The 26355-nt window shown below is 39.4% G+C and overlaps 2 protein-coding genes and 1 long non-coding RNA gene across 4 annotated transcripts; 2 read left to right on the top strand and 1 right to left on the bottom strand.

The window, feature by feature from the left end:
- Window positions 1-3453: 3453 nt before the first annotated feature.
- LOC308413094 lies at window positions 3454-5741 on the top strand. 2 transcript variants are annotated; one of them, XR_013974661.1, is made up of 3 exons: window positions 3454-3719; window positions 4455-4515; window positions 5003-5741. It is a non-coding gene; the product is annotated as an uncharacterized lncRNA (long non-coding RNA). The 2 variants fall into 2 exon arrangements; XR_013974662.1 differs by having other exon boundaries at window positions 3454-4063.
- Window positions 5742-14086: 8345 nt separating this feature from the next.
- Window positions 14087-23042, top strand: pif1 (PIF1 5'-to-3' DNA helicase homolog). Its single transcript, XM_080907378.1, has 13 exons — window positions 14087-14176; window positions 14405-14966; window positions 15133-15256; window positions 15422-15547; window positions 16326-16479; window positions 17077-17191; window positions 18307-18413; window positions 18627-18766; window positions 19346-19452; window positions 19559-19646; window positions 19790-19935; window positions 22365-22556; window positions 22833-23042. Exons 2-13 carry the CDS (start codon window positions 14415-14417, stop codon window positions 22878-22880), a joined length of 1899 nt encoding a protein of 632 aa, XP_080763504.1. The 5' UTR covers window positions 14087-14176; window positions 14405-14414; the 3' UTR covers window positions 22881-23042.
- A 497-nt stretch (window positions 23043-23539) lies between these two features.
- LOC308383357 (cytochrome b-c1 complex subunit 6, mitochondrial-like) lies at window positions 23540-26267 on the bottom strand. Its single transcript, XM_080861275.1, has 4 exons — window positions 26121-26267; window positions 25687-25743; window positions 23988-24149; window positions 23540-23912 (listed from the first exon to the last, which is right to left on the bottom strand). The coding sequence occupies exons 1-4, from the start codon at window positions 26166-26168 to the stop codon at window positions 23880-23882; spliced, it is 300 nt and encodes a 99-aa protein (XP_080717401.1). The 5' UTR covers window positions 26169-26267; the 3' UTR covers window positions 23540-23879.
- Window positions 26268-26355: the final 88 nt, after the last annotated feature.

Raw genomic sequence — 26355 nt, 5'->3', positions numbered from 1 at the left:
GTGTTGAGTCTGTGTGTTCCCCCCTTTTCCTGCCACATTCAGTTGGTGGGGTTAGGTTAATTGGTGAATCCAAATTGGCCACAGATATCAAATCAAATCATATGATACGAACGTGAATGGTGTTGTTTGGGACCAACATTTGTGGTCATTTGTTCATGACCACCTTGAGCAATAATTTACATAATCATGTTTGTAGTTAAGCTAAGAAAAGCTGAGTAAAAGCGCCTGTTCAACAGCTGCTTTTACGTTTGCCTGGTTCTTAAAAGATTGACATAGCTGTGATGTGACCCTTGAGTTGAAGCCTCGTCCAACTGCAAACTCAAAGGGTATCAACATGTCACTCACAAGGTAGGCCATCCCTGAAGCATACCCTTCTTTATCATCCTTTTTGACTGGAATGAGGACCACTCCCCAGAAACCAAGTTTATGCGTACACCATCTATGCTGCATATCAACTAACTTTCCAACAAGGAAATTAGAAGAAGTGTGACTCTTATATAATAAGTGAGATGTTAGGATGAAAGGCCAGCTGGCTCAAGCACAGATATCATGACAGACTTTTTAGAAAAGTGGTGCAACAAGACTTTACTTTCTGATTTCAACACTGACTGACAGCAGTAGGATATTTTAATATTTCTGCTTCAGTTGCTTTTCAACTAACTTTCTCTGTTTATCTCTTTCACACAAAAAATTATTTTTGAATTGTTTTCCAATTTTTGGTGCCCTAGTGTTCGTGAGAAATATTAATTCCATTACTGGCATAACTCACAATGGTCTCCATTTATCATATTTACATTTAACAATAATTTGTTATCACTTTAGTTTAGTTTGTACCAACCCCCCTTTTGCCAAATTCAAATAAATGCAGCATAAAACCTGCTACTTTTCTTTTCTTAAATAAACCAGAGGAAATCGGTACCGCGACCACGTCTATACAACCCAAGTTATCAAGGCACCCATTATTATTATACCAGATTCAGTGTCACAGTCTGCATTTATATACTCACGTATACCAGGCTGCATAATAACCTATCCTTTCCAGCTCTGAAATAATGAACCACTATGAGAAGACCTTATCCTCTGATAGGCATTAATGGGATGTAGGACTTTATTGCTCTCATTACACTTCTCCCGGGATAAATTGCACAGTCAGAGCCGGCAGAGGACTTGGCAAGAGCAGGAAAAAGCAAAAAGGAAAGGCGAGTGCACGTCTCCCCGCCCCCCAAGCCAGGCCGAGAGAATGGTTAAAAAAAAAGGACATTTATCATTTCTTCTCCAGCCAGCCAGCCAGCCAGCCAGCCCTTCTCATGGTTTTTACAAAGTACACAGCACAGCAGATTCTGCAATATTCTTACACACTAATTAAGCATTGGAAACCTACCTACTTCTTTGTTCATTGTAAACAATTGTACTTTCTGTAAAGTGGTTTGAATTAAAGAGAAAAGAAAAGTATGTTTTGTTTTGTTTTTTTTCTTCAAGATCTGTTCACATGTACTTAGCAAGAGTGAGTACACAGCGTTAAAAAATGGTACTTAGTGTAGTGAGGAAGGCGAAAAGCAAAGAGAGCATATGAAGGTAATATTGAAGTAGGCGCAGTTTTGAAGTGGTGAAAGGCAAAGGCATGAGTGCAAGCGTAATAAAAGGTAATAGGAGAGATGTCGAGCAGGCGGAGGACTTGGCTGGAGCAGGAAAAGGCAAAAGGGGAAACGCGAATGCGCATCCCCGCCCCCCAAGCTAGGGCCGTGGCAGCGAGATCGTGGGGGTTCGAACTGGCGGCGCTCTGTACCAGAGTGCTCTGCCACACATCATACGCCAAACGGCCGGCCGAGAGAATGATAAAAAAAAAAGGACATTTATCATTTCTTCTCCAGCCAGCCAGCCAGCCAGTCCTCATGGTTTTTACAAAGTACACAGCACAGCAGATTCTGCAATATTCTTACACACTAATTAAGCATTGGAAACCTACCTACTTCTTTGTTCATTGTAAACAATTGTACTTTCTGTAAAGTGGTTTGAATTAAAGAGAAAAGAAAAGTATGTTTTGTTTTGTTTTTTTTCTTCAAGATCTGTTCACATGTACTTAGCAAGAGTGAGTACACAGCGTTAAAAAATGGTACTTAGTGTAGTGAGGAAGGCGAAAAGCAAAGAGAGCATATGAAGGTAATATTGAAGTAGGCGCAGTTTTGAAGTGGTGAAAGGCAAAGGCATGAGTGCAAGCGTAATAAAAGGTAATAGGAGAGATGTCGAGCAGGCGGAGGACTTGGCTGGAGCAGGAAAAGGCAAAAGGGGAAACGCGAATGCGCATCCCCGCCCCCCAAGCTAGGGCCGTGGCAGCGAGATCGTGGGGGTTCGAACTGGCGGCGCTCTGTACCAGAGTGCTCTGCCACACATCATACGCCAAACGGCCGGCCGAGAGAATGGTTAAAAAAAAACAGACATTTATCATTTCTTCTCCAGCCAGCCAGCCAGCCAGTCCTCATGGTTTTTACAAAGTACACAGCACAGCAGATTCTGCAATATTCTTACACACTAATTAAGCATTGGAAACCTACCTACTTCTTTGTTCATTGTAAACAATTGTACTTTCTGTAAAGTGGTTTGAATTAAAGAGAAAAGAAAAGTATGTTTTGTTTTGTTTTTTTTCTTCAAGATCTGTTCACATGTACTTAGCAAGAGTGAGTACACAGCGTTAAAAAATGGTACTTAGTGTAGTGAGGAAGGCGAAAAGCAAAGAGAGCATATGAAGGTAATATTGAAGTAGGCGCAGTTTTGAAGTGGTGAAAGGCAAAGGCATGAGTGCAAGCGTAATAAAAGGTAATAGGAGAGATGTCGAGCAGGCGGAGGACTTGGCTGGAGCAGGAAAAGGCAAAAGGGGAAACGCGAATGCGCATCCCCGCCCCCCAAGCTAGGGCCGTGGCAGCGAGATCGTGGGGGTTCGAACTGGCGGCGCTCTGTACCAGAGTGCTCTGCCACACATCATACGCCAAACGGCCGGCCGAGAGAATGATTAAAAAAAAGGACATTTATCATTTCTTCTCCAGCCAGCCAGCCAGCCAGTCCTCATGGTTTTTACAAAGTACACAGCACAGCAGATTCTGCAATATTCTTACACATCAATTACACATGGAAACCTACCTACCTACTTCTGTCTTCATTCTAAACAATTACACTTTCTGGAAAGTGCTTTCAATAAAACACAAAACAAAACCATCTTTTCTTTGCTTTTTTTTATTCAACATCTCTTCACGGTGTAGTGAGGAAGGCCAAAAACAAAGAGAGCCTATCAAGGTAATATTCAAGTAGGCGCACTTTTGAAGTGGTGAAAGGCAAAGGCATGAGTGCAAGCCTAATAAAAGCTAATAGGAGAGATGTACACTGAAAAAAGTCTAACATGCAGTCATTCATTCAATCTAATAAGTGCCATTCAAAACAGAATAAAACCATTGATTTGATTGTGAAACCCTTTCTTTTTGCATTTTAAAATACCACTTTTGATTTGGATGAAACTAAATATCTGTACAAAGGACACAACGCAAAGTTTTTGATTTCTCTCAAAACATATATTTCTTTTCATGTTGAACAGATAATATCTTTAATTTGAGTCAAAGTGATTTGCACTTGAACACGCCCACCAGAAATAGACCGGGACCCATTTTTATTCTGCATGGCTGCTGGAAACATCGTGTCACATCTTTGATTAATTTCATCTGAAAATAAACGTAAGTAAAGCCAAGTGTGTTACAAAAGCTTTTATAATTTGTATTGCCAAAATTGCAGAAAATAACCCCATTTAAGCTGGGTCGACAGCCACCCCTAATTTTTGCATGATTGTAGCTGCTAGCTATAAGCTAGCTAGCTATCCTGCGCAACGTTAGAACTGGTTACCAGAAACCGACCATCACAGTCGGGAATGCAAGTTAGGCAAAAAGCCGTTTTTTACCAGTATACTAACTAGCTAGCGTTACCACGATGCATCGGTGGTGGATACAGCTAGCTAGCATAAGTTCATAGTTCATAACATTCATAGTATAACTCCGTGCTCCGCTTCGTTTGAATTTTTCTGGTGAGCTCGCGGTTTCTAGACACAAGCTTGTGTTTGTGCGCGCACGTTTGTCTCTCTTCATATAAATATCTGTGTGTTATGTGTGTGTACACCGAGCGCAAAAGATAATTATTAATGTGCATGATTTAGAGACAGAAATAACACGCCAGCATATAAGATCAATGACATAAGACTAATTCCTTCAATTGACTTTCAGGCGCGGCTCGGAAAAATGTGCATTTTCTGAAGAAATTGTAATTTTAACAGCAAAAAATTGACCCTATGCCAAACTTAGTCGCTAATGGCTGGTCTGTAGACTGTTTGGTATGTCATGTTACGTATTTCTTGGTTTTTCTATGTAATGTGTTTTATAGAGAAGTAACATTATTCTTTTTTTTCTGTATGCTTTCAGAACCACAGATCGCTCCATCCATTCCATGGCTGAAGCATACATTTTCATTTAATCTGAACAGGTATCATTTTGCATTTACACTGCACATCCTTTTTAAACATTTCATAATAATCTAGACTCTCCCTCATTATCCTCTCATTCACCTTGCTGATGTGTTGAGGACTTGATAAAAGAATACATGGTATGTCCATATCTGTTCTGTCTCTACATGAGATGCAGTCTCTTGATGTAAATTTGACAACTCTGCTATTAAATGCAGTGATTAATGTAGGACAGCAACGATTAATCAACTCATCAAGTTAATATCTTAGGGTTCTGTATTGTTTTCTTTTTTTTTTCTTGGGCTTTGTGGAACATTTATGAAAATGTTCCACCATTGATTTAATTTAATGATTATGCAATTCACAAATCTGATTAGTCAAATAATTGTTCTAATAGTCTGTGACCAAACAACTATCAAAATAGTAGTTTATTATGGTCAAAGATTTATCAGGTGTGCCAGACTTCAGTTCTTCACTTGTACATTTTGTTCCATATTTTACCTCAAGATATCCCAGAAAGATGAAGCTGAGGAAGAGCTGCAGAGTACCACCATGCTACTCTTCGTCTTCAGGGACAACTCAAGCCTCCTACATCAGCCTCGAGACATCGGGATAATCATTGATGGTGTGGAAGTCCTGAATGAGTTGCCTTCTGTGGCAGCTGGAGTGGCAATGGTCTTTGGACTCTGTTATGCTCTTAATATGGAATATCCACGAGGATTCAGGTTCACCTTTGAGGCTCTTCAAAAGATTATGATGGAGCTTGACTTTAACAAGATGACCTCTAAGATTCGCAAACTTAATTGTGAACTTAACACTGCACAGTAGTGTGTTTGCATGCATGTGTGCATGTGTATGTGCACATGCATGTGCATGTGTGCTTGGTTGGCCTGCAGTGGTATTCTACATTCAAAATTTATAAGAACACCCATTTGAAAGGGAGATTTAAGTTGATTTCATTGATACATGTGTAGATTTTTTTTTTTTTTTTACATTGTACACGCTCAGTGCACATATAAACATTTTTGAGTACTTGCAAATTGGTTTAAAAAGAGTTTTTATAATGGTTTTATGCCAGTTTTAGACAGGTTGCAGATTTTATACTGGTTTTCAAAAGATTGCAGGTTTTATACTGGTTTTCAAAAGATTGCAGGTTTTATAAAACAAACATTTCTCTAATCATTTCTGCTGTAGCACTAAATCTGTATATTACTAATATAATAATATTAGTAATATACGCCTCAACATACGCTCATCATATTCTGTGATTATAGTTCAAATGGTTTGGAACAATAAATAATTTTGAAATAATTGGTTGGCCAACTGTCTTGTTTTTTATAGGAAATGCAGAGCATGTTTGAACTGAAATAAAATGAAATGTAAAAAATATAGTTTGAATATATGTAAATCAATTACCTGGCTTCAACACAAACATATTAGTTCATGTTAATTTGGTTCGATGTGAATACATTAGGTTGGTTAAATTTCAATATATTAGCTTGGTTCAATAATTAAAATATGGTTCTATGTAAAAAAAATCAATTTGGATCAATGCAAAATTTAAAGTTTCAGTCAAGTCTAGTAATATTGTTTATATCAACATAAAAGTATCAGGTCATATCAAGTGACTCAATTTGGATTCTATAAAGCCAAATATTTTGGATGTGACAACTGGACATCATTTTTTTTTTATTTGAATAGGGTTATTCTTTTTACAGTGTATGCAGCGACATTAAATACCATAACCAACTGTGGGGTTTGGATTCATCTTTAAGGAAATATCTGCACCATTTAAACACCAAGCAGGCTACACACCAAACGTTCATTCCTTTGTATTATTGTACAATATAAAGCACGTCAAGGAACCTCCATTGTTAAATAAAACAGCGCTACATACAGTGAGGTAAAAAAGTATTTAGTCAGCCACCGATTGTGCAAGTTCCCCCACCTAAAATGATGACAGAGGTCAGTAATTTGCACCAGAGGTACACTTCAACTGTGAGAGACAGAATGTGAAAAAAAAAAAATCCATGAATCCACATGGTAGGATTTGTAAAGAATTTATTCGTAAATCAGGGTGGAAAATAAGTATTTGGTCAATAACAAAAATACAACTCAATACTTTGTAACATAACCTTTGTTGGCAATAACAGAGGTCAAACGTTTACTATAGGTCTTTACCAGGTTTGCACACACAGTAGCTGGTATTTTGGCCCATTCCTCCATGCAGATCTTCTCGAGAGCAGTGATGTTTTGGGGCTGTCGCCGAGCAACACGGACTTTCAACTCCCGCCACAGATTTTCTATGGGGTTGAGGTCTGGAGACTGGCTAGGCCACTCCAGGACTTTCAAATGCTTCTTACGGAGCCACTCCTTTGTTGCCCGGGCGGTGTGTTTTGGATCATTGTCATGTTGGAAGACCCAGCCTCGTTTCATCTTCAAAGTTCTCACTGATGGAAGGAGGTTTTGGCTCAAAATCTCACGATACATGGCCCCATTCATTCTGTCCTTAACACGGATCAGTCGTCCTGTCCCCTTGGCAGAAAAACAGCCCCATAGCATGATGTTTCCACCCCCATGCTTCACAGTAGGTATGGTGTTCTTGGGATGCAACTCAGTATTCTTCTTCCTCCAAACACGACGAGTTGAGTTTATACCAAAAAGTTCTACTTTGGTTTCATCTGACCACATGACATTCTCCCAATCCTCTGCTGTATCATCCATGTGCTCTCTGGCAAACTTCAGACGGGCCTGGACATGCACTGGCTTCAGCAGCGGAACACGTCTGGCACTGCGGGATTTGATTCCCTGCCGTTGTAGTGTGTTACTGATGGTGACCTTTGTTACTTTGGTCCCAGCTCTCTGCAGGTCATTCACCAGGTCCCCCCGTGTGGTTCTGGGATCTTTGCTCACCGTTCTCATGATCATTTTGACCCCACGGGATGAGATCTTGCGTGGAGCCCCAGATCGAGGGAGATTATCAGTGGTCTTGTATGTCTTCCATTTTCTGATGATTGTGGACTGTGGCTGTGGACAGGTGTCTTTTATACAGATGATGAGTTCAAACAGGTGCCATTCATACAGGTAACGAGTGGGGGACAGAAAAGCTTCTTACAGAAGACGTTACAGGTCTGTGAGAGCCAGAGATTTTCCTTGTTTGAGGTGACCAAATACTTATTTTCCACCCTGGCTTACCAATAAATTCTTTACAAATCCTACCATGTGGATTCATGGATTTTTTTTTCACATTCTGTCTCTCACAGTTGAAGTGTACCTCTGGTGCAAATTACTGACCTCTGTCATCATTTTAGGTGGGGGAACTTGCACAATCGGTGGCTGACTAAATACTTTTTTGCCCCACTGTAAATACAACTCAATTGAACTGAATTTTCTCCATTAGCTTTATGCACTTTCAAAAAGCAGTAAACTGTGTGTACAAAAGATACAGAGATAATCTGTTTTTCTTTCAGTATACTCTCCTCGGACACTTTCTCAGGTACAGCATGACAGGGACCACTAAAATCCCTTCTGTGAGACCCTCATTTGCCTTCAGAACTGCCTTAAAATTCAACAAGATGCTGGAAACATTCCTCAGATATTTACAAAGCAAATTTGATTGAGATTAGGAGACTGTGAAGGCCATTTGAGTGCAGTGAACTTATGGTCATGTTCAAGAAACCAGTTTGAGATGATCTGAGCTTTGTGACATGGTGCGTTATCCTGCTGGAAGCAGCCATCAGGTACACCACGGTCACAAAGGCATGGACATGATCAGCGGCAATACTCAGGAAGGCTGTGGTAAATAAAACGATGTTCAGTTGGTGCTAAGGGACCCAACGTGTGCCAAGAAAGTATTGCCCGTGTCATTACTCCACCACCACCAGCCTGAAGCGCTGATACAAGGCAGGATGGATCAATGCTTTTATGTTGTTTACACCAAATTCTGACCCCACACCACCTGAAAGTTGTAGAAAAAACTGAGACTCATCAAACCAGACTATATTTATCTAGTCTTCTATTTTGGTGAGTCTGTGTGAAATTATAGTTTCCTGTTCTTCAGCTGACAGGAGTGGGACCTATTGTGGTCCTCTGCCTCTGCAGCCTGTCTGCTTCGAGGTTTGATATGCACATTCAGAGATGCTCGTCTGCGCAACTTAGTTGTAACAAGTGGTTATTTGGTGGTCATTCTCCTTTAAACTCTGACATTTTAGCGCAGACCATCATCTGCGGTAAAATCCCAGCAGATGAGCAATCTCCAAAATCCAAAGACCAGCCTGTCACAGCACTGGATCTGTGACCCAGTGTTTTGTGGTTGTGGATTAATTGATATTCCTTGATTATTGTTATTCATGGTTTTGATTCTCATTATTGTTTTCTGTTTATGTTATATTCTTAGTTCTAGTCCTTAGGTTTTGTTACCTTACCTTTCCAGTGTTCCACGTTTCATGTTAAGTTACTCTTGTCTCTGTGCGTAATGTTCGCTGTCTCTGCGTTCGTGTGTTTCCTGTTTCACTTTGATAGTTCCGTGTCCTTTGTTAAAGTTTTCAGTTTTGCTTCCCTTTGGTCTCGTCTTGTCTGGTCAGTTACAGCTGTGTTCCCCGCCTGTTGGCTGTTTCCTCATTATCCTCTGTGTATATATAGTGTGTGCTCTCCTTTACCCCCCGTCAGATTGTCTGTTCATTGTTGCCTCCTTGGTGTTTATGTCTCAAGCGCCTCACGCCTGCTGCTCAGGGGTTTTTTGGGTAATGTTTTCTACATTCCTCATGTTGTTTTGTTAGTTTAAGTCCCTACCATGATCCGCTTTTGTTTGCATTTTGTCTTTCACTATAAATAAAACTCACTCACAGCTACTCACTACCTGCACTTGGGTCTGCTCTCTCTTCTCTCCACACGGTCCGCCATGTCAGACTGACACAGCCAGTCTGGCACCAACAACCATATCACAGTCACCTAAGTTACCTTTCTTCCCCCATTCTGATGCTCAGTGTAAACTTCAGAAGGCGATCTAGACCACGCCTAAATACAATGAGTTGCTTTCATGTGATTGGCTGATTATATATTTGTGTTAATGATGAAGGTGTACCTAATAAAGCACTAAACAAACTTGCCTAAATGCTTTTAGTAATTGGTTATTTTCTCTCACTGGAGCCTTTTGACATTCTCTGTCTGTGGAAGTGAAAACAAACGGATAACGTGGAGAGCTTCGCTCACTGTGTGTCACAGTTGGTGTACAGGTTGTTTTTAATATTCTGTCTCATAACAAAAGAGCCACATAAAAAATACATACAACAATGGTGAGAAACTACACATTATTTATATGTGATTAGTGTGGGATTGTGAAAAGGCGCAATCAAGTGTCATCAGGCATATGTTTGGGTGGATGGGCTCTTTATTTTAACAGCGTACAAGTAAGATTTATTTCTGCCTGCTCTCTACTACTGTGGTGAAATGCCACAAAGGCAAAAAGGAAGAAGAGAAGAAACCTAGAAAGAAATAGCCTAAATATTATGTAAAAATTATGTCAAGTGTAATGCAGGCATCCACAAGTCAGTGCAAAATCTCACATGTATCTTATCAATCACTTTTATTTGGTTTATAATCTGATACAAACACATTTCCCACAGGTCGCCACCAGTAAATTAATTATGGGATTGTGGGAGATGTAAGCCACCTACAGTTACCATTTGCCCACCTAATGGCCAAAGTTAAAGGTCAGATGAAAATTGCATATACTGTCCTGGGGTTCCATCTCTTTATATAAAAGCAGACCGATCCCAGACCGTCATCTTTAATGAAAATGTGTTCTAATGCATCAACTGCTGAGGGAAAATGGGTCAAAATGCATTTAAATGATCGCATCTGCACTTAAGCTTTTAAACAGCCTCTTCTGAAATGCATATTTCCATCTCCTCATAATGCTGGGAAACCAGTATTGATGCTGCCGGCTTTCTGTTTGTCTAGAATACAAAGTCTTAAAACTTGTTTTTTCAACAGGGCCATGTGATGTGTTATGGTCACCATAGTATCTGCAGAAACATCAGAAGCCAGTGTTTACTATAAATGTACCACCGGTGCAGATGGTGAAGTCCATTGTCCGAAGGGAATGCAACACCTCTGATTACATTTTAAATGTTAAGCAGCTGAACTGTAAGAGAGCGCAGCCTGATGTACAACGTGCTGTTTTTCATAACAGGAACACTCTCACCCAAAAGAATGAGCTCTACAGTAAAACACGTTCAGAGCTTTAAATGTGGTTTGCTTTTGCTTGCAGAGCATCTAAAGTTCCTCTGACGTTATACAGCTTAAGGTCGAAACTCTAGCTGACTATCATTTTGCCTGCAGCAAGGTTAGCACAGTTGCAATTTCAATGGACATAATCCCAGCAGTGCTAAAATCAAAAGAACGTGTTCTGGTCGGGACCAGAAGCTTTACTTTTTTTCTCCACAACATTACATTTGGATTTTTATTATTACGCCACAAAAAGTTTGAAACAAAATGGGTGAAATGGAACTGACGGACAGATTAAATGTTAAGGGCAAATAGTGACCCCAGAAAAAAGGCTGCATTATTAGTTTTTTTGTGAAATGAATGAGTATTTATATATTTAAAAAACAACATTAAAGATGTTCCAGACAGACAGGGATTCAATGTAAGATGAATATATGGTACCTGTCTGCCGAGTAATTAAATAATACATTAATCATATATTTAAATACATGTCAAGGTTGAGTGTCTGACTTCTTAAAGCGATCAGACGCCCTGATATTGCCTTAAAAGCACACAGTGTTCCCTGACAGAAAGATCAGGGCATTCTGTTTGAAATTCATTGAGTCTGAACTGAGTTATCAGAGTTTTATGGGAGTGTGCAGACACACTGCATCTTTAAATCAAGTCTTGAATATCATCATTCGGCTAAGCCCTTCTCGTCCTTCTTTGCCACTCTCTCTCTCTTTGCTCTCAGGTGGAGTTTGGGTAGGGTTCTGGTTTTGTCCTGGACTTATGTGAGGTTACTGCTGTCTCTAGCTCCAGCTAGCACCGCTGCTTAACATCTGTTCATTACACTGAGATTCAAAGGGCCAGGTGAAACTTCCACTATTTCCCATAATTTGACTTTGCCTTCTCGTTCTCAAGGTTTGGCTGTTTCATGTAATAAGTAAAGACTTTCCTGAAAAACTACGATGGCTGCTGTTTGTCTCGCTTACCTGGAAATTCCCTGCATGTCTACCGTCCACTGTCACTGCTCCCCGCCTCACCCACCTGAGAGTAAACAAGGTAAGCACGAGTAAATAAGAGCAATAAAATCTCAATCAGACTTTCTCTCTGGTGTCCCGATGCTCAGCCTCTGCACTGTAATTTCATTCTCTAATTGTGTTTGAGCTCTTTTAATAAACTTGCATTGGTCTTCAGGGTTTTGAGTTTGAGTCCATTTATTCATGCAAATATGACACTGAGATACTTCATAAAATCTTTGATATGTTAACTAACATTGAAGACATGACAATGAAAGTTAGATGTCACATAAAGCAATGTAAAAAAAAAAGAAAAAGAAAATTTGCACCATAATCACATCAATGTGGATGATCACAGCTAAGTGTAAGTGAAATGTTTAGCAAGACATTTTTTATTCACTTAAGTAAGCCTTTAAAAGTCAGAAGCAAAGGAAAATGGGAAAAATGTGCAGTGATTTATTGAAAGACGTGCAAACACACATGGAAACACAGTAGTAGCGGCAAAGATTGGGTTTTACGATTCTTCAACACAGCCTGAACTTGCTTGGGCAGCTTTATTGTAATTTCTCTGAGTAGTCTTTAGGAATAGTTCTGCAGGGTTCTCAAAGGACATTCAATGCTCATCTTTGGATGTTGGCTGCCTTTGTTCCATTTACCGTCAAGATGATCCCACACTGCTTCATTAACATTGAGGTCCTGGCTCTGGGGAGACAGGTCATTTTATGAATCACAAGTGGACTTCATCCTGCTATCCCACTTTGACTTTTCATTTTCACTCACATTTCTTAAAAGGCCGTTTCCAAAGGAAGCGACTCAGATGCACAGAGAACGAGACTGGCAGCAAAAAGATTGAAGAGTAAAACTGAGATTTAAACACACAAAGGGAATATCTTCATTCTCTGCCAAGGACTCATTACTCCACATTTATTCAATATGCACACTGCAAACTGGTGCTCTTACTATAGTAAAGTGAGAAAGTGATATTACTATAACTAATGTGATATGATTAAATATGTGATTAATACATGAGAAAAGAAATCTGCCTCCACAATAGTCATAATGTCAAGAGAAATACTATTAATGACTAAAAGAAATCAAAAGAAGAGAAGGACATTTCTTTTTCCAGATTCAAGTACTGGTTTGTTTCATTTATTTTCCTTTTTTTAGAATTATTTTACCAAAAAAAAAAGAAGTCTGATTATTAAAAGAATTTAATGTAATGATTTACCAACTGGCTTTGTAGAAACAGTGTTGCCTCTACACATTACAGACAACTGAGTTAAAAAAAAAAACCCAACAACACAGTTTTAAATTGTTTCTTTAAACACTTTGTTGCTTGTGCAGTGTGTTGAGGAGAACTGAGGAAACAAATCACCGTCAGTATGGACAGAGGAGGTCAGGAGAGTGTCTACATCCATCTTTAAAAGACACTGGAGGCTTTGTCATCGTTTGGGGCTGCATGTCAGCCAGCAGTGTTAATGATCTTGTCAAAATCAATGGAATAGTAAACGCAAAAAGTATGGCCATATTTTAATCCACTGTGTAATATCATCTGGAAAGTGTGTGATTAGCAAGAGTTACATCTTTCAGCACGACCGTGATCCTAAACACACTGCCAACGATTCATCCATGAAAAGAAAAACACACCTTTGACACTATCAGTCATGGCATCCCCAGACCTCAACATTACTGAAGCAATACAGGATTAACAGAGCAGAACAAAAGGCAGCCAATATCCACATACTGTATTTCCACGTGTATTTCACTCAGTCATTAATCTCTGCACCTAGTTCCCATTTCCTAGTAACATATAAAATATAAAAATATTAAGAAACGACGTGTGATTCAGGACTTTTGCACAGTACTTTGTCTTTGTGGTTTCTTGCTAACTGTAGCGTGTCTTATCACAAAAATATTTACGAATTTATACATTGAAGATAATATTCAATCAGAATTGATCAGAATACATTAATAATTCCTAAGGGCATTATGTGACAAACACCCCATGACTTACTTTGTCAAAGTAAAAGACAAAGAAATAAGTAAGAAAAAAGTTGAAGAAAAAAAGGAGGAACAACTGGTTGACGCATGCGCACTTAAGGTAGACTACAAATGCTTCCGAAGGACTCAAAAACAATCTGTTAAATGTGTTTTCTGTTAAATTTGAAGTGAGAATAGCTGCTTTGTTGAGATCTCACCGGACTGATTTGTCTGCCTTCATTGTAATTTCCGGATAGCCATGTGTATTTCACTCAAAAGTCAACGTCACGACAACGGGCTCACTGATTGGTCGCAGGAAGCAAGGGGGCGTCATTTGTCATCTCCCATTGGTTGTAATGTTAAATCTCCTCTCTCTGATTGGCCGGGAGCATCGCTTTGCTATTGGCTGATCTCACGCACCGACAATTTGAAAATCGGCGTTCAGAAGTGCAGGAGCAGCTGACACACAAAGGTTAGCACAAATGTATTTTAAAACAGTGTTAAGAGGTTGATTTTAAACCCGGATCGCATATTTAGCTTTGTTGTTTGTTTAGGTTGAGTAGTACAAGCACGGCTGCTTTTGAATTCAGACTTTCTTAAACCATAGTAGCGTTTCCTCTTTGTAAGATTCATGCACTCTGGCAGCTACAGTGTTATTAGTTTTACTGTTAATTCATGTTAAGTATGTTTTTGTGCTCAGAGTCGCTGTGATGTTATCGGGAGAGGACGGCGCACAGCTTCAGTGCACTGTGACGGTGGAGCAGCTCAACAGCTCGGGACAGGCCACCCGGAGGAAGGTCATCCGCAAAGCCTCAGTAATTATGGGCCGGAATGAGTACCAGGAGATCATCCTGCGAGTCCACGACGGCAAAGTGCCCCAAAGCTACCATCTGAAAGAGTTCAAACTTTTCACCAAGTTTGCCAGAGATGGGAAGTGCACCGTGAAACTGGTCCCTGAAAACATCCAGGTCCTCATGTCAAACTGTCCAACTGACCAGCTTAGCCTCTTTCTCAAAACCCTGAGCATCAAACACCAGGCCTGGCAGGGCAGCAAGCCTCTGAGCAACCGAGAGAAGCTCAAGGCCGGCCTGCCCTGCAGCTTCGAGGCCATCAGCCCCCTGCAGCAAAAAGACATCCAGAAAGTCAAGGAGCTGAGAAGCAAAGTGGCTCCTAACGGACTGACGGACCGCAGTAATAGGATGACCGCTGCAGGTACAGGACAGCAGGTCAAACGCTCCAGGAGTGACTGTAACTTCAGCCCAGTGAGTTGTACACACAGCACTCTCTCCCATTTACATTCAGGTTGCGTCACAGCAAACTGCAGGACTGTTTCCCACAGGAGGCACTGGTGTCCTGAACACATTCTCTCTGTTCACACTGTGGGTTACACTTAAACAAAGATGACAGCAGATATTGTCATTGTTCCAGGTAAAGGCCAACCCGAGTAAGAAGCCAATCCTCTCCTTACCATCACGCAAGCTTAACAAAGAGCAGGCTGCTGTTCTCAGTGCAGTGCTGAGTGGCAAGAATGTCTTTTTCACCGGAAGTGCAGGTAAAAAGTGCACAAAGATAAAGCTTCACAGTGATGACACTGAGAAACTACTTGTTTTGTCTGACTGTTCTGCTAAATTACAGGCTGCATCTTGCTTATAAAATCCCTCTTGTGACATTTTCATCAACACAGCTTGGTGTAAATATTGCTCGGTTGTGTTTTCAGGTACAGGGAAGTCCTTCTTGCTCAAGAGAATCATGGGATCTCTTCCACCAAAGAGCACTTTTGCCACAGCCAGCACGGGAGTGGCTGCGTGTCACATCGGAGGAACAACGTTACACAACTTTGCTGGTCAGTCAATTATCTGAAGTGTGTTAATATAATCACTGTGACTATCTGGAGCTCAATTTATTTCCCACAGCATCAACAAGATGACACAAATAATTGGTCAATTTACAGGTATCATTTTTTTAAAGCTTGTTCTAAAACTGAAATGGGAAAATTGGTTATAAGCACAAACATAATTATTCTGCTGATCCTTTTCTTGGAGTCAACTGTTAGAGCAGCTCCTTTTCTAATCAGAAGGTCTGAAGATCCTTGGCTCCCCAGCCTGCATGTATTAAATTGTGAATACATCAAGATGCTGAACCTTGATTTGCTTCCATTGGAGTGTGAGGTTAAGTGCTTAGCCTTAAGCAAACAAAAAAGCACTCAGATTAATGTGCGTGTGGCAAGAACACACTTTGAATGCTCAAATTGGATAGAAAATGTAGAAAAACTTTATATAAGTACAGACTGCTTAAAATTACAGGTTTTAGTGGATATAGCTGATAAATATGGATAATCGTTTTAGCTGTCCTTATAATTGGCCCCTTCTTTGTTTCTTTACTCAGTTAATTAAAACCACATCCTTGGACTCATTTCAATGTCTGCTTGATGCCCCGTTTCACTTTATGAATCTTTAAATCTTTGAGGCGGGCTCCTCGGATATCTTTTCACTTTTTAACAGACCTTTTTAATTAAATCTTAATATACAGTAGGATGTGAGCTGAGTATTTGCAAGGGTGTTAATCATTTTTGTTCTTCCTGGCTATCTTCTTTCCATTCTCTGAATCGTTGCTCTTTCCAGGTATTGGCTCAGGCTCTGCCCCAGTGGAGCAGTGCATCGAGCTGGCTCAGAGGCCCGGGGTGCTCCAGCACTGGACTAGCTGTCGACACCTTATCATTGATGAGATTTCCATGGTGGAGGCTCAGTTCTTTGACAAGCTCGAGGCAGTAGCTAGGTGAGGATGGTGATTCAAAGATGGGCTCCTGGACTGAGATCGAAAATGACTTTGTAATGTTAATTTATTCCAAAATGTACATACTAGCATAGTCCATAGCAAGTGTTTGCTTAAAGTTTGGTTTTGTTAGAGCTGAAGTCAAGAAGATCTTTTATTTTGTTAAATATTATTTTACTTCTTTATTTTGATGGCAGTAACAAGTCAGTTTAAATTAGATCTGCAGTATTGTAAAAATTGCCTTAAAACAACGCACACATGTGGACCAAGAATTAAATACACTAAGAAAATCTCTGAAAAGAGAAATTTAAAGCAGTTCTATCTAAACAAACCACAAGGCTTGTGAAACAATGTTCTTTGGACAGATGAGACTAAAGTGGAGATGTTTGCTCATAACACACAGCACCACACAAACACAGCATGTCAGCACAAACACATCAAAACTGGTGGTGTGCTGATTTGAGCTTGGTTTGGAGCCACAGGACGTGGACACTCTGGTGTCACTGATTCTACCACAAACTCCTCTCTGAGTCGAAGTATTCTAGAGTCAAATTTGTCTGACAGACAAATGCTTGGCTAAAACTCTTTGAAATCTTGCAGGTCGGTGAGGAGGTCTACCGAGCCATTTGGAGGGATCCAGCTGATCGTTTGTGGTGACTTTCTTCAGCTGCCTCCAGTTTCTAAGGGAAAAGAAAAAGCCAGCTTCTGTTTTCAGGTCAGATCATAGTGGAGCCTCTTAGAAGTTGAGGTAACGCTTTATAATACAGCTTGTAACTAAGGGTCTAACTTCCCACTTTTTAAAATTTTAAATGACAATGTAAAAATATTTACCTACAAATAAAACAAAGACGTAGGTACACTAGAATACGGCGGTAACAAGTCAGGAAAAAGCATTATTAATTATCATGCAAGTAAATTTAAGTGTGCTTAAATAATTGGACGTAATGTGCAAGTACTTTTGAAGTGTTGCATAACTTTGGGTGTTTTATAGAAAAGGAAACCCATATTACTCTGTTATTCATTTTAAGTAATTTTAAATGGTGCCCAACTTCCAGGTATTTTACAGGATAAGAGACGGTCTTTTCCTGTACACTCGATTTGAAAGTTATGTTTGAACAGTGACTGTGAAAGGAAACATACGCTTGCAAATTTTGATGGTATTTACTTTTTTTTCTTGTAAGTTGCTAATGGAAAATGGCCCATATTGCATTTAATTTGCTAAAATAAAAGGACATTTCAATAATAGAACATCCATTATGCACGTCCACATATGTGATGTAAAAAGGTGAGACTGATCCACTCCATGCTACGCCCGTGTCCTGAAAAGTACAGCGTATTTGTGATGCACTATAAGGAAATATTGTTGGTTTTTTTCTGCAAAATTATCATAAAATTGCCATAACTTAAATTTTCTTAGAGTACAGGTTGCTGTAAAAGTCTAACCCCCTTACGCGCTTATTCTAGTATTTGTATGTAAATAAACTTGCATTGTAATTTCAAATAAAATAGTGAAAATCCATTTAATTACAGAGTGATTAGGCCCTTAGTTCCAGGCCTATTATTTAAAGTAAAAGAAGTTTGGAAAGAAACTGGCTTACTTAGAAGAGCAATTTTTAAAAGATGACAATATCATATTTAATGCATTTATTTGTGTAAACTAGATGTTAAGGCTGTGATTTCTATGCATTGTTAAGCATTTACTTTTCTGGTGCTGAGAGACTGCACTGAGTCGTTGCATTTTTCAACACGTCTATTCTGTTCTGCGTATTTCCTCGAGAGCATTAATGCATTTTTGGGGAAGATGAACTTTTCCACTTTCTGACCCTTCAGGCCAGGAGTTGGCGTAAGGTGATCCAGATCAATATGGAGTTAACGGAAGTGCGGAGGCAAACAGACCAGAGCTTCATCTCCCTCCTGCAGGCAGTGAGGGTGGGGAGGTAACCCTGTTTCATTATCACATTTTGTTTTGTTCAACTAATGCAATCTCACCTGAAATTGTATTACACCATGTTGTTTCCACTTATGTACGTATGTTATAAATGTCCTCGAGGCTGTTAAGGTTTTTGAATTGGTCTGATTGGGCAGGAAAAGTTTTAAAGGAAGGTTGTGGTTTGTTTGTTTGTTTTTTTTTGTCAATTAACACAATTCAGGGTGACGGAGGAAGTCACAGCCAAGCTGATCAAAAGTGCCAACCATCAGATTGAAAGGGACGGTATCCTAGCGACCAGGCTGTGCACACACAAAGATGATGTGGATCTCACCAACGAGAACAAACTCCAGCAATTACCAGGTCTGAATTCTTCTGATTGCCCCGCCCACAAAAAAAAGAAACACGTGTTACTTTGTTTGGTTTGGATCCAATTGAAAATGGACAACCTTGTTATAATCCATTTCCTCTCAAGAGTGTGGTCTGTCCTGCCTGGCAATTTGAGAAATGTTTTATTTATTTATTTTCCAAACTGTTTCATTAACTGGCATAGACATTTCTGATCGTCTGAACAAAAAACCATAACTTTGTGAAAAGCTCAACTCTGACTCTTTTTCCTGCTGTTTCTATACATTCAAGTTGTGTTTACATGTTTCTGCCTCCCCAAATGCCCAGTTTCACCCAAGATGAACCCCAAACAGGTGCTTTCAGTCTCAACAAGGTGCTGATTTTGTCATTTCCTGTAGTGGTGTACCAGTATTTTCATGGACACAACTATTCAGGAAACTTTGGAGTGTATTTGGCCGACAGTAGCAACAGATTTTTATATGTATGTTTAAGGTCTTCCCTTTCATTTCCCCCATCACATTTACTGTCTGTTTACACATTCCTTTAAGAAGTACCACTAGTTTTCAGTTGAATTAATCTCTCACTGCTCCTTAGGGTCAGCGCGTCTGTTTGAGGCACTAGACAGCGACCCAGTGCTGGTCAACACTATAGATGCTCACAGTCCTGTCGGCAGGCTGATCCAACTCAAAGTGGGAGCTCAGGTGTGTGTGCACGTACGTGTGTGTGTGTGTGTGTTCCCAGAGAAACCATTTTATTTTACACAAACCCTTTTTAACACCTGCTTTACTGCTTGCTTGTATTTTTAAGGTCATGCTAACAAAGAACTTGGATGTTGCTCGAGGTCTGGTGAATGGAGCACGAGGTGTCGTGGTTGATTTTGAGTCTGGAAAACATGGTCCGTACCTAGCTGTGAAAATATATTTGTTAAAAATCCTACGGAAGCAATGGCAAGACAGGATTGCATATTAGTTTGACTTTTTTAGGAAACACACTTGTCTACATCCTTGGCATCTTGTCCAATGCTGTTTGTTTCCACAGGACTCCCACGTGTGCGTTTCCTGTGCGGCGTCACAGAGGTGCTGAAGCCAGAGCGCTGGGTGTTTAAGTCCGGTGGTGGGATCCACCTGAGCCGACAGCAGCTGCCACTCAAATTGGCCTGGGCCATCTCCATCCACAAGAGCCAGGTCAGTAAACATTCGGTGCTCACTTCCCGATGATGACCTTATATTTTCTTTGTAGAGCACGTTGTTTGGTGTTGTCATGGGACACCAGTGTTTTATGTGGGTTTGTCTTTGATAAACTGTTTACATGATTATTTAAAAAGTTAAAATTAAAAAATGAAAAATTAGTTCAAAACTGTGAAGCACGGTGGTGCACTGTTGCCTCACAGCAACAAAACAAACAACAAAAAAATGGCATGATTAGGTCTAATTCCAGCATCATATTATTCACTTTGCCTCCTGGTTAACATGAGAGTGAGAGGAAGACAGAAGGCAATTTCAGAGGTGCAGATGGTGCTCATTTTTGTATTTTTCTTTTTAAAAAGAAAGCTTGAGTATGTTTATATTTGGATTGTCTTGCATGCCAAATTATGTTCAATGGTCCACCGCCTTGCAACAGCTATAAAATGGATTGTATTGAAATGTTGTACAAGCAGAGCCTGTTAGTTGCCTTAAACTCTTTGGACATGTTTGCACTTGTTACTGGAAACATATTTCTCTCCTTTTGTAACTATAAAAATATTGTTTTAAACTTGATCTAGTCACATGGTTTGCAGATGGTGAACATTATACCTGCTAAACATCTTTTTCTCTCTGTCACCAACTTTGAAAAGCTGCACTTTGTCAGTGTTCAGTGTAATAAATTAAAAATGTGGGATAAAAAATTAGAAAAAGGAATATATGGAATATAATGAATATTTAATTTACTCTATGTTCCACTACATGGAAATATTTGCCATCCAATATATTTATTGCTTTTATCTTTATTAGTTTGGACCAGTTACAAAAATGGAACAGTGGTGGCTATGCAGTAAAAACTACATAACCTAATCGCTACAATTGCTGACTTTATTTAAAAAAATAAAATAAAATAAAATAATTCACATTGTGATCAATTTAAAAATCAGTTAATCGCAGATTCCTGTTTGTCACTATGAGCGAAGTACAGAGTTCCTCTGTTTAACATGTTCTGAATGTTCAGCTTGATTTCAAAGGCTTTTTATTGTCTATAGCTGACATTAGCAAACATATTGTAAAAGTAACAAGTTGTTTTGGCTTGTTGGACACACCACTAATTTAGTTTTCTTTTCACATCTTAAAATATACCAGAATAATATCTTTATAAATGTAAGATTTTTTTGATTTTTTTTTTAATTTATTTATTTTTAATTATCTCTTCATTTTCTGAGATTTTAACACAAATTTACTTGACTGGCTCTCTGTTAAAGAGTTGGCCAGACCAGGGTCTGTCCTCTTCCTCTCTCTTGTTTTCTCCCTTCCTCACTGTTCTAATGCCACCTAGAAAGCACAAAAACAACAATATCACATAGAAAGTCCCACTGGCCATTTTAAATCTTATAATGATCGTATAACAGGCAGGGAAAACTAAGTGCAACAATTCAATTTGAAGGAAAATTGCTATAGAGGCCCAATCTAACCACAAGCTGTAACTCAACAATTGGCAATCTTCCGCTCTGCTGCACCAACACACTCAATATCCTAACCTCCATCTGAGAATCTAGCTAAAGGTAAAAGGGTCATCTCTGGATAATTGGGTTAATTGGTAATGACCAATGAGTGCAAAGGGGTGATCTACAGCAGACATGTCAGGGCACAAGGATGTAAAAATTAGATTCCATACCAATGTCCTCATAGTGTGACCTGAATAAATTATAATTTCAGGTTGGAGGTGTATACGCTGGTCAGGTGAATCTGAAAGTTGATGCTCCTGGCCTGTCACAAATCTTATACTGTAGACTAAACAATTACCCTTTGTTTGTTTCCCTCCAGCTAACAAAAAGCTGGGATCTTGTAAAATTTAAAAATGCAATGATTTTATTCACAACAAAACAAAAATACACATCAGATGTTTAAACTGAGACATTTTACCATGTCCTGAAAAATATTAGCTCGTGATGAATTTGATGGGGGCGGCAAATGTCTCAAAAAATGGGGGCGACAAAGGCTGGAAAAGTGGTATTAAAAAGAAACAGCTGGATGAACATCAGGTCAGAAACATTATTGGGTTTTAAAAGAATAATAATAATAATTTTCTCCAAAGTCCAGCAGCTGGTTTTCTCAGTGTTTAGATGTTTATGGACTGTTGCTAAAAGAAGAGTGGACGCTACACCCTGTCCCAACTTTTTTGTTTTAAGAGCTGTTGCTGCCATTAGATTCAAAATGAGCGAATGTTTTCTTTAAATGGTACATTGTGTTTTTATTTGCAATTTAAGCAGCAACATAACAATTTTCTAATTGGGGTTTGTAGTTGAATCCTAGAATCGAGTAGTCAGCTTTTTGGGTTTTTCAAACACTGGACTTCCATCAGTACATGTTGTTTTTATGTAACAATGATGGTTATCATGTTATGGTTTTATGCTTTTGTTTTGAAGGGAATGACGCTGGACTGTGTGGAAATATCTTTGGCTCGTGTGTTTGAGAGTGGCCAGGCTTACGTGGCCCTGTCTCGGGCTCGGAGCCTCGAGGGTCTAAGGGTCATGGACTTTGACCCCCGCGTGGTCCGGGCAGACCCAGAAGTCCTCCTCTTCTACAGAAAACTGAGGAAGGAAAGGTTGCTCATGCAGGTGAGGGCAAATATTACCTCAGCCTGTAGAAAATGTTTATTCGTATCTCACATTTTAATTTTTTTTTCAGTTTCTCATTTTCATTTTTATATAGTTCAATGTTAAGTTTATGTTAAGCAGAACAAAATGAGACCAAATCTCTCAGGTAATATTTTGGAAAGCTCCTTTTTCCCTAGAGTTGGTGAGATGGATCAAACTACACTGGAGTGCTGTGGATGAAAAACTTCATTCACCAGCTGTACTTATGATCTTCTTTGTCCTCATTTTTCTCTGCAGGCCTCCATGGATGATTTTGTTAGCAACAATAAAGAAAATGCATGGTGAGGCTGGCTCTAAATCCACTCTAATGATATGCACTATGTGCATGAGCTATTGAGCTATTTCACCATTTAACCTTATTTTCTTGAGACTTCAATCTCTACTTGGAGTCACACTGCCACCATCTGCTCATCACTATACTTTTTTTTTTTTTTTTTCCAGAGGTTATTTTTTTAAATTATTTTTTTACATGTATTCAAATAAAATTTTAGCCAAATTATTTGTGTGAAGTTTTTTATCAGTCCTTAATATTTAAGGGAGGAAAAACACTCAAACAATGACGCTCCTTGGCTTTAGAGGTCTCGGGGAGAAAATTAAATCTATAGCTGCCTTTAGTCACCGAGTGGCAGCATCCACTCCTAACATTCTCCCACCCGTTTGGGATGATGTAAGGGAATTAACCGTGTCTGTGTTAAAGCTGTGGGGAGAGAAAAAATGCTCTGATCTAATTAACTTTACCTCAACTGCTTTTCAAAAATTGCAAACGTGGGACAAGTGTTCCAGTGCATGCGCCATTAAATAGAAATGCCAGAGACCAATTTTGTGTCATCGTAAACATCAGTGAGACCATTTAGCGTTAGTGGCTGGATAAAACTAATTAAACCATCAGTCATGGAGTCCTCCCGAGAACGCAGATGCTCTGAAAAGAAGCAGCTCAGACTAAGTGGAATCCAAAGACAACCTTTATTTTCTGGTCAGCAGAGTGAAGTCATGACCAAACCTGAGCCGGTTTCCATTACTGTAGCAGCATATTTGCTCCAACATTCCACCTCATCACATTTTCATTACAGCCAATCCCTTCTTGACACAAATTTTTAAAGTGTATGCTCCAATATGTTATTAGTGACTCTTGATGTCGATACTGCTATCAGCTATATTAGTATGCACTGCATACAAACAGGTGTCAGGAACGTAGTCAAAGGGAATTCAGGAGAACAACAACAGGCTTCATTTGTAGATTATTTTACATTATCAGAAATTATATCGGGTCTACTGGACGGGTTGTCATTTCACATTGTGGAACAGCTTGTGTGCAACCTGTAGAGACAGAAAGTGGCACAATGAGCATCTTCACTAGGAGAATAATCTTTCCTTTGTCTAGCGCACACTTACACAATGGTCCCGCGCATGCAGGAAGTCAAAGAGTTCTTCTGTACACTCCTCATCAGTGTTGGACCTTGAACTGACCCGGGTTTCACAGAGCTCCAGACGCTCCTTGTAGTGCACACAGTGTTCAGTCTCCTCACACTTGGCTCTTATCGCTTCTAGAGGATCCTAAAAAGAAAGGAAGCCATGCTAATCATCAGGAAAATGATGGCAAAAACTCTCAAACCATGAAGGTGATTTTATAATGAAGTTAGAGGTTTAATAAGCCAGGCTTTCTGTGTGCTCAAAATGGGGCATTTTATTCAATTCAATTTTATTTATATAGCGCCAAATCACAACAACAGTTGCTTCAAGGCGCTTCATATTGTAAGGTAGACCTACAATAAATACATACAGAGAAAAACCCAACAATCATATGACCCCCTATGAGCAAGCACTTTAGCAACAGTGGGAAGGAAAAACTCCCTTTTAACAGGAAGAAACCTCCGGCAGAACCAGGGTCAGGGAGGGGCGGCCATCTGCTGCGACCGGTTGGGGTGAGAGAAGGAAGACAGGACAAAAGACATGCTGTGGAAGCATCATATTACTCAAAATGATCCCTACGAGTGCCCTTTGGAGTGCTGTTTATTATTTCTGTAGAAAAATGTTAATCAAGTGATTTACTCTACCGAGCAATAAAACAAACCTTTTAAGCTAATTATTTTAACACTTGGGTGCTCTCAGTGCTGCCGTTTATCTCTAACATCATGGCTGCGCTCAGAAATTTTAAACTGGATCCATTTAAACATTGAAGGTTACTGTCCCACAGCCTAATGTGGAAACTGCATTATTATTTTAGCAGATCAAAGTGAAATTAATTTGAATGATTGAACAGGTATTCTGCTGTCCGTTCTGTTTTCTAGTAGGTGCAATACTAGCAGTACAAAAGAGACTTAATAGCAGATTAAAACAAAATATAAAACATTTATACATGTTTTTCATCACCAAATGAATACACGCACATGAGTCAGTGAAAATACTTCCAACTGATTTTAACTCACAACTCTGAAGATCACCTCCAGACTAGGTTATATGTTTTCAGCGTAAGTTACCAGGTACACAGAGAGCTGATTTCCTAAAATATAAAACTCTGATGTTAAGCTTGAGATCCGTCACTAAGCCACTAAACTTACCTTGTTGTGCACCACTATGCTCATTCCTAGCTCTTCCAGTAAATATTTTAAGACCTATACTATATCTAGTGATGTAAAAATCTGGTATTTTGATACATTTCTTTTCCTTTCAAACACAGAAAACAAACTGATTTCTCCAATATCCATTACTGGCATTTTGTTTTCTTTAATCAACTTATTTACACTGTTCAGATCAGCTGGTTATTGGGTTTGTTGTGCATCAAACAAGTTTTGCAAGCAGGGAAGCTGCAGAGTGCCCTCTGGCGGACAAAATATTCATCAACACTTATACCATAGAAGAAGGGTGTTTCTTTTGTTTGTCTTTTTTAAATATATAATTCGTTATATAGAAATGCTGATACCAATACACAGACACATAGGTAATATCGGCTGATAATACTGGCCCGCCGATAAATCAGTCAGACTTTAACCCATCCGGTATGAGGGTTTTTTCAACCTTTCGTCCTACATAAAAAGCTGTTTGTGACCAGAATACATGTTGTTATAATAAGTATTAATAAATAAACAATTACCACCAACTCTTCCTCCTCTTCTTCCTCCTCCTCCTCCTCAGCAGGGGCATCTTCCTCCTATTCAGAGACATTTATATCAATGTTTTAAAATCCAGTTACAACCCAGCACAGCTTACAGATTTATAGGGCTTTTTTTAAGTTTTGTGTACATTTTTATTAATTACGTTAAAGAATGTCCAGATATTGTAATCACCTAATAAAACTGTGCCGTATGAAACGCACTGAATCAGTCACAGTTAAAATAAGCAGTCTCTCAGGGTAACACCGTCAGCTGCCAGCCTCGTTTAATGGCGATAATTATATTAAAGGGTCTTAAAAGGAGCTGACAGTAAACTCGCAGGTTACACCGCTAAACTGAGCAGCAGATTTGGGTAACTTCGTCAAACACACACACAGACCAGTCTATAAAGACACAATACGATATTTTTCGGTACCTCATCGTCGGGGTCCCCGTGTGTGAGCATTTTTTTCTCGAAAACCATGGTTATGTCTGACAATTTTACAAAATAAAACTCAGAAAGCTGAAACTCCTCGGTTTCACTACTTCTGTTCGAGGACGCGAGGTCGGTCACACGCCGGAAACTACTAGAAGGATAACCGGATAACGTTTCCTATTGGTTGACTGAAATTATTGATGTCCATGTGAACCAATAACAGATCTCCATTTTG

This window comes from Rhamphochromis sp. 'chilingali' (genome assembly GCF_963969265.1).
Source record: "Rhamphochromis sp. 'chilingali' genome assembly, chromosome: 16".
NCBI lineage: Eukaryota > Metazoa > Chordata > Actinopteri > Cichliformes > Cichlidae > Rhamphochromis > Rhamphochromis sp. 'chilingali'.
This window is presented reverse-complemented; position numbering and strand designations above follow the sequence as displayed.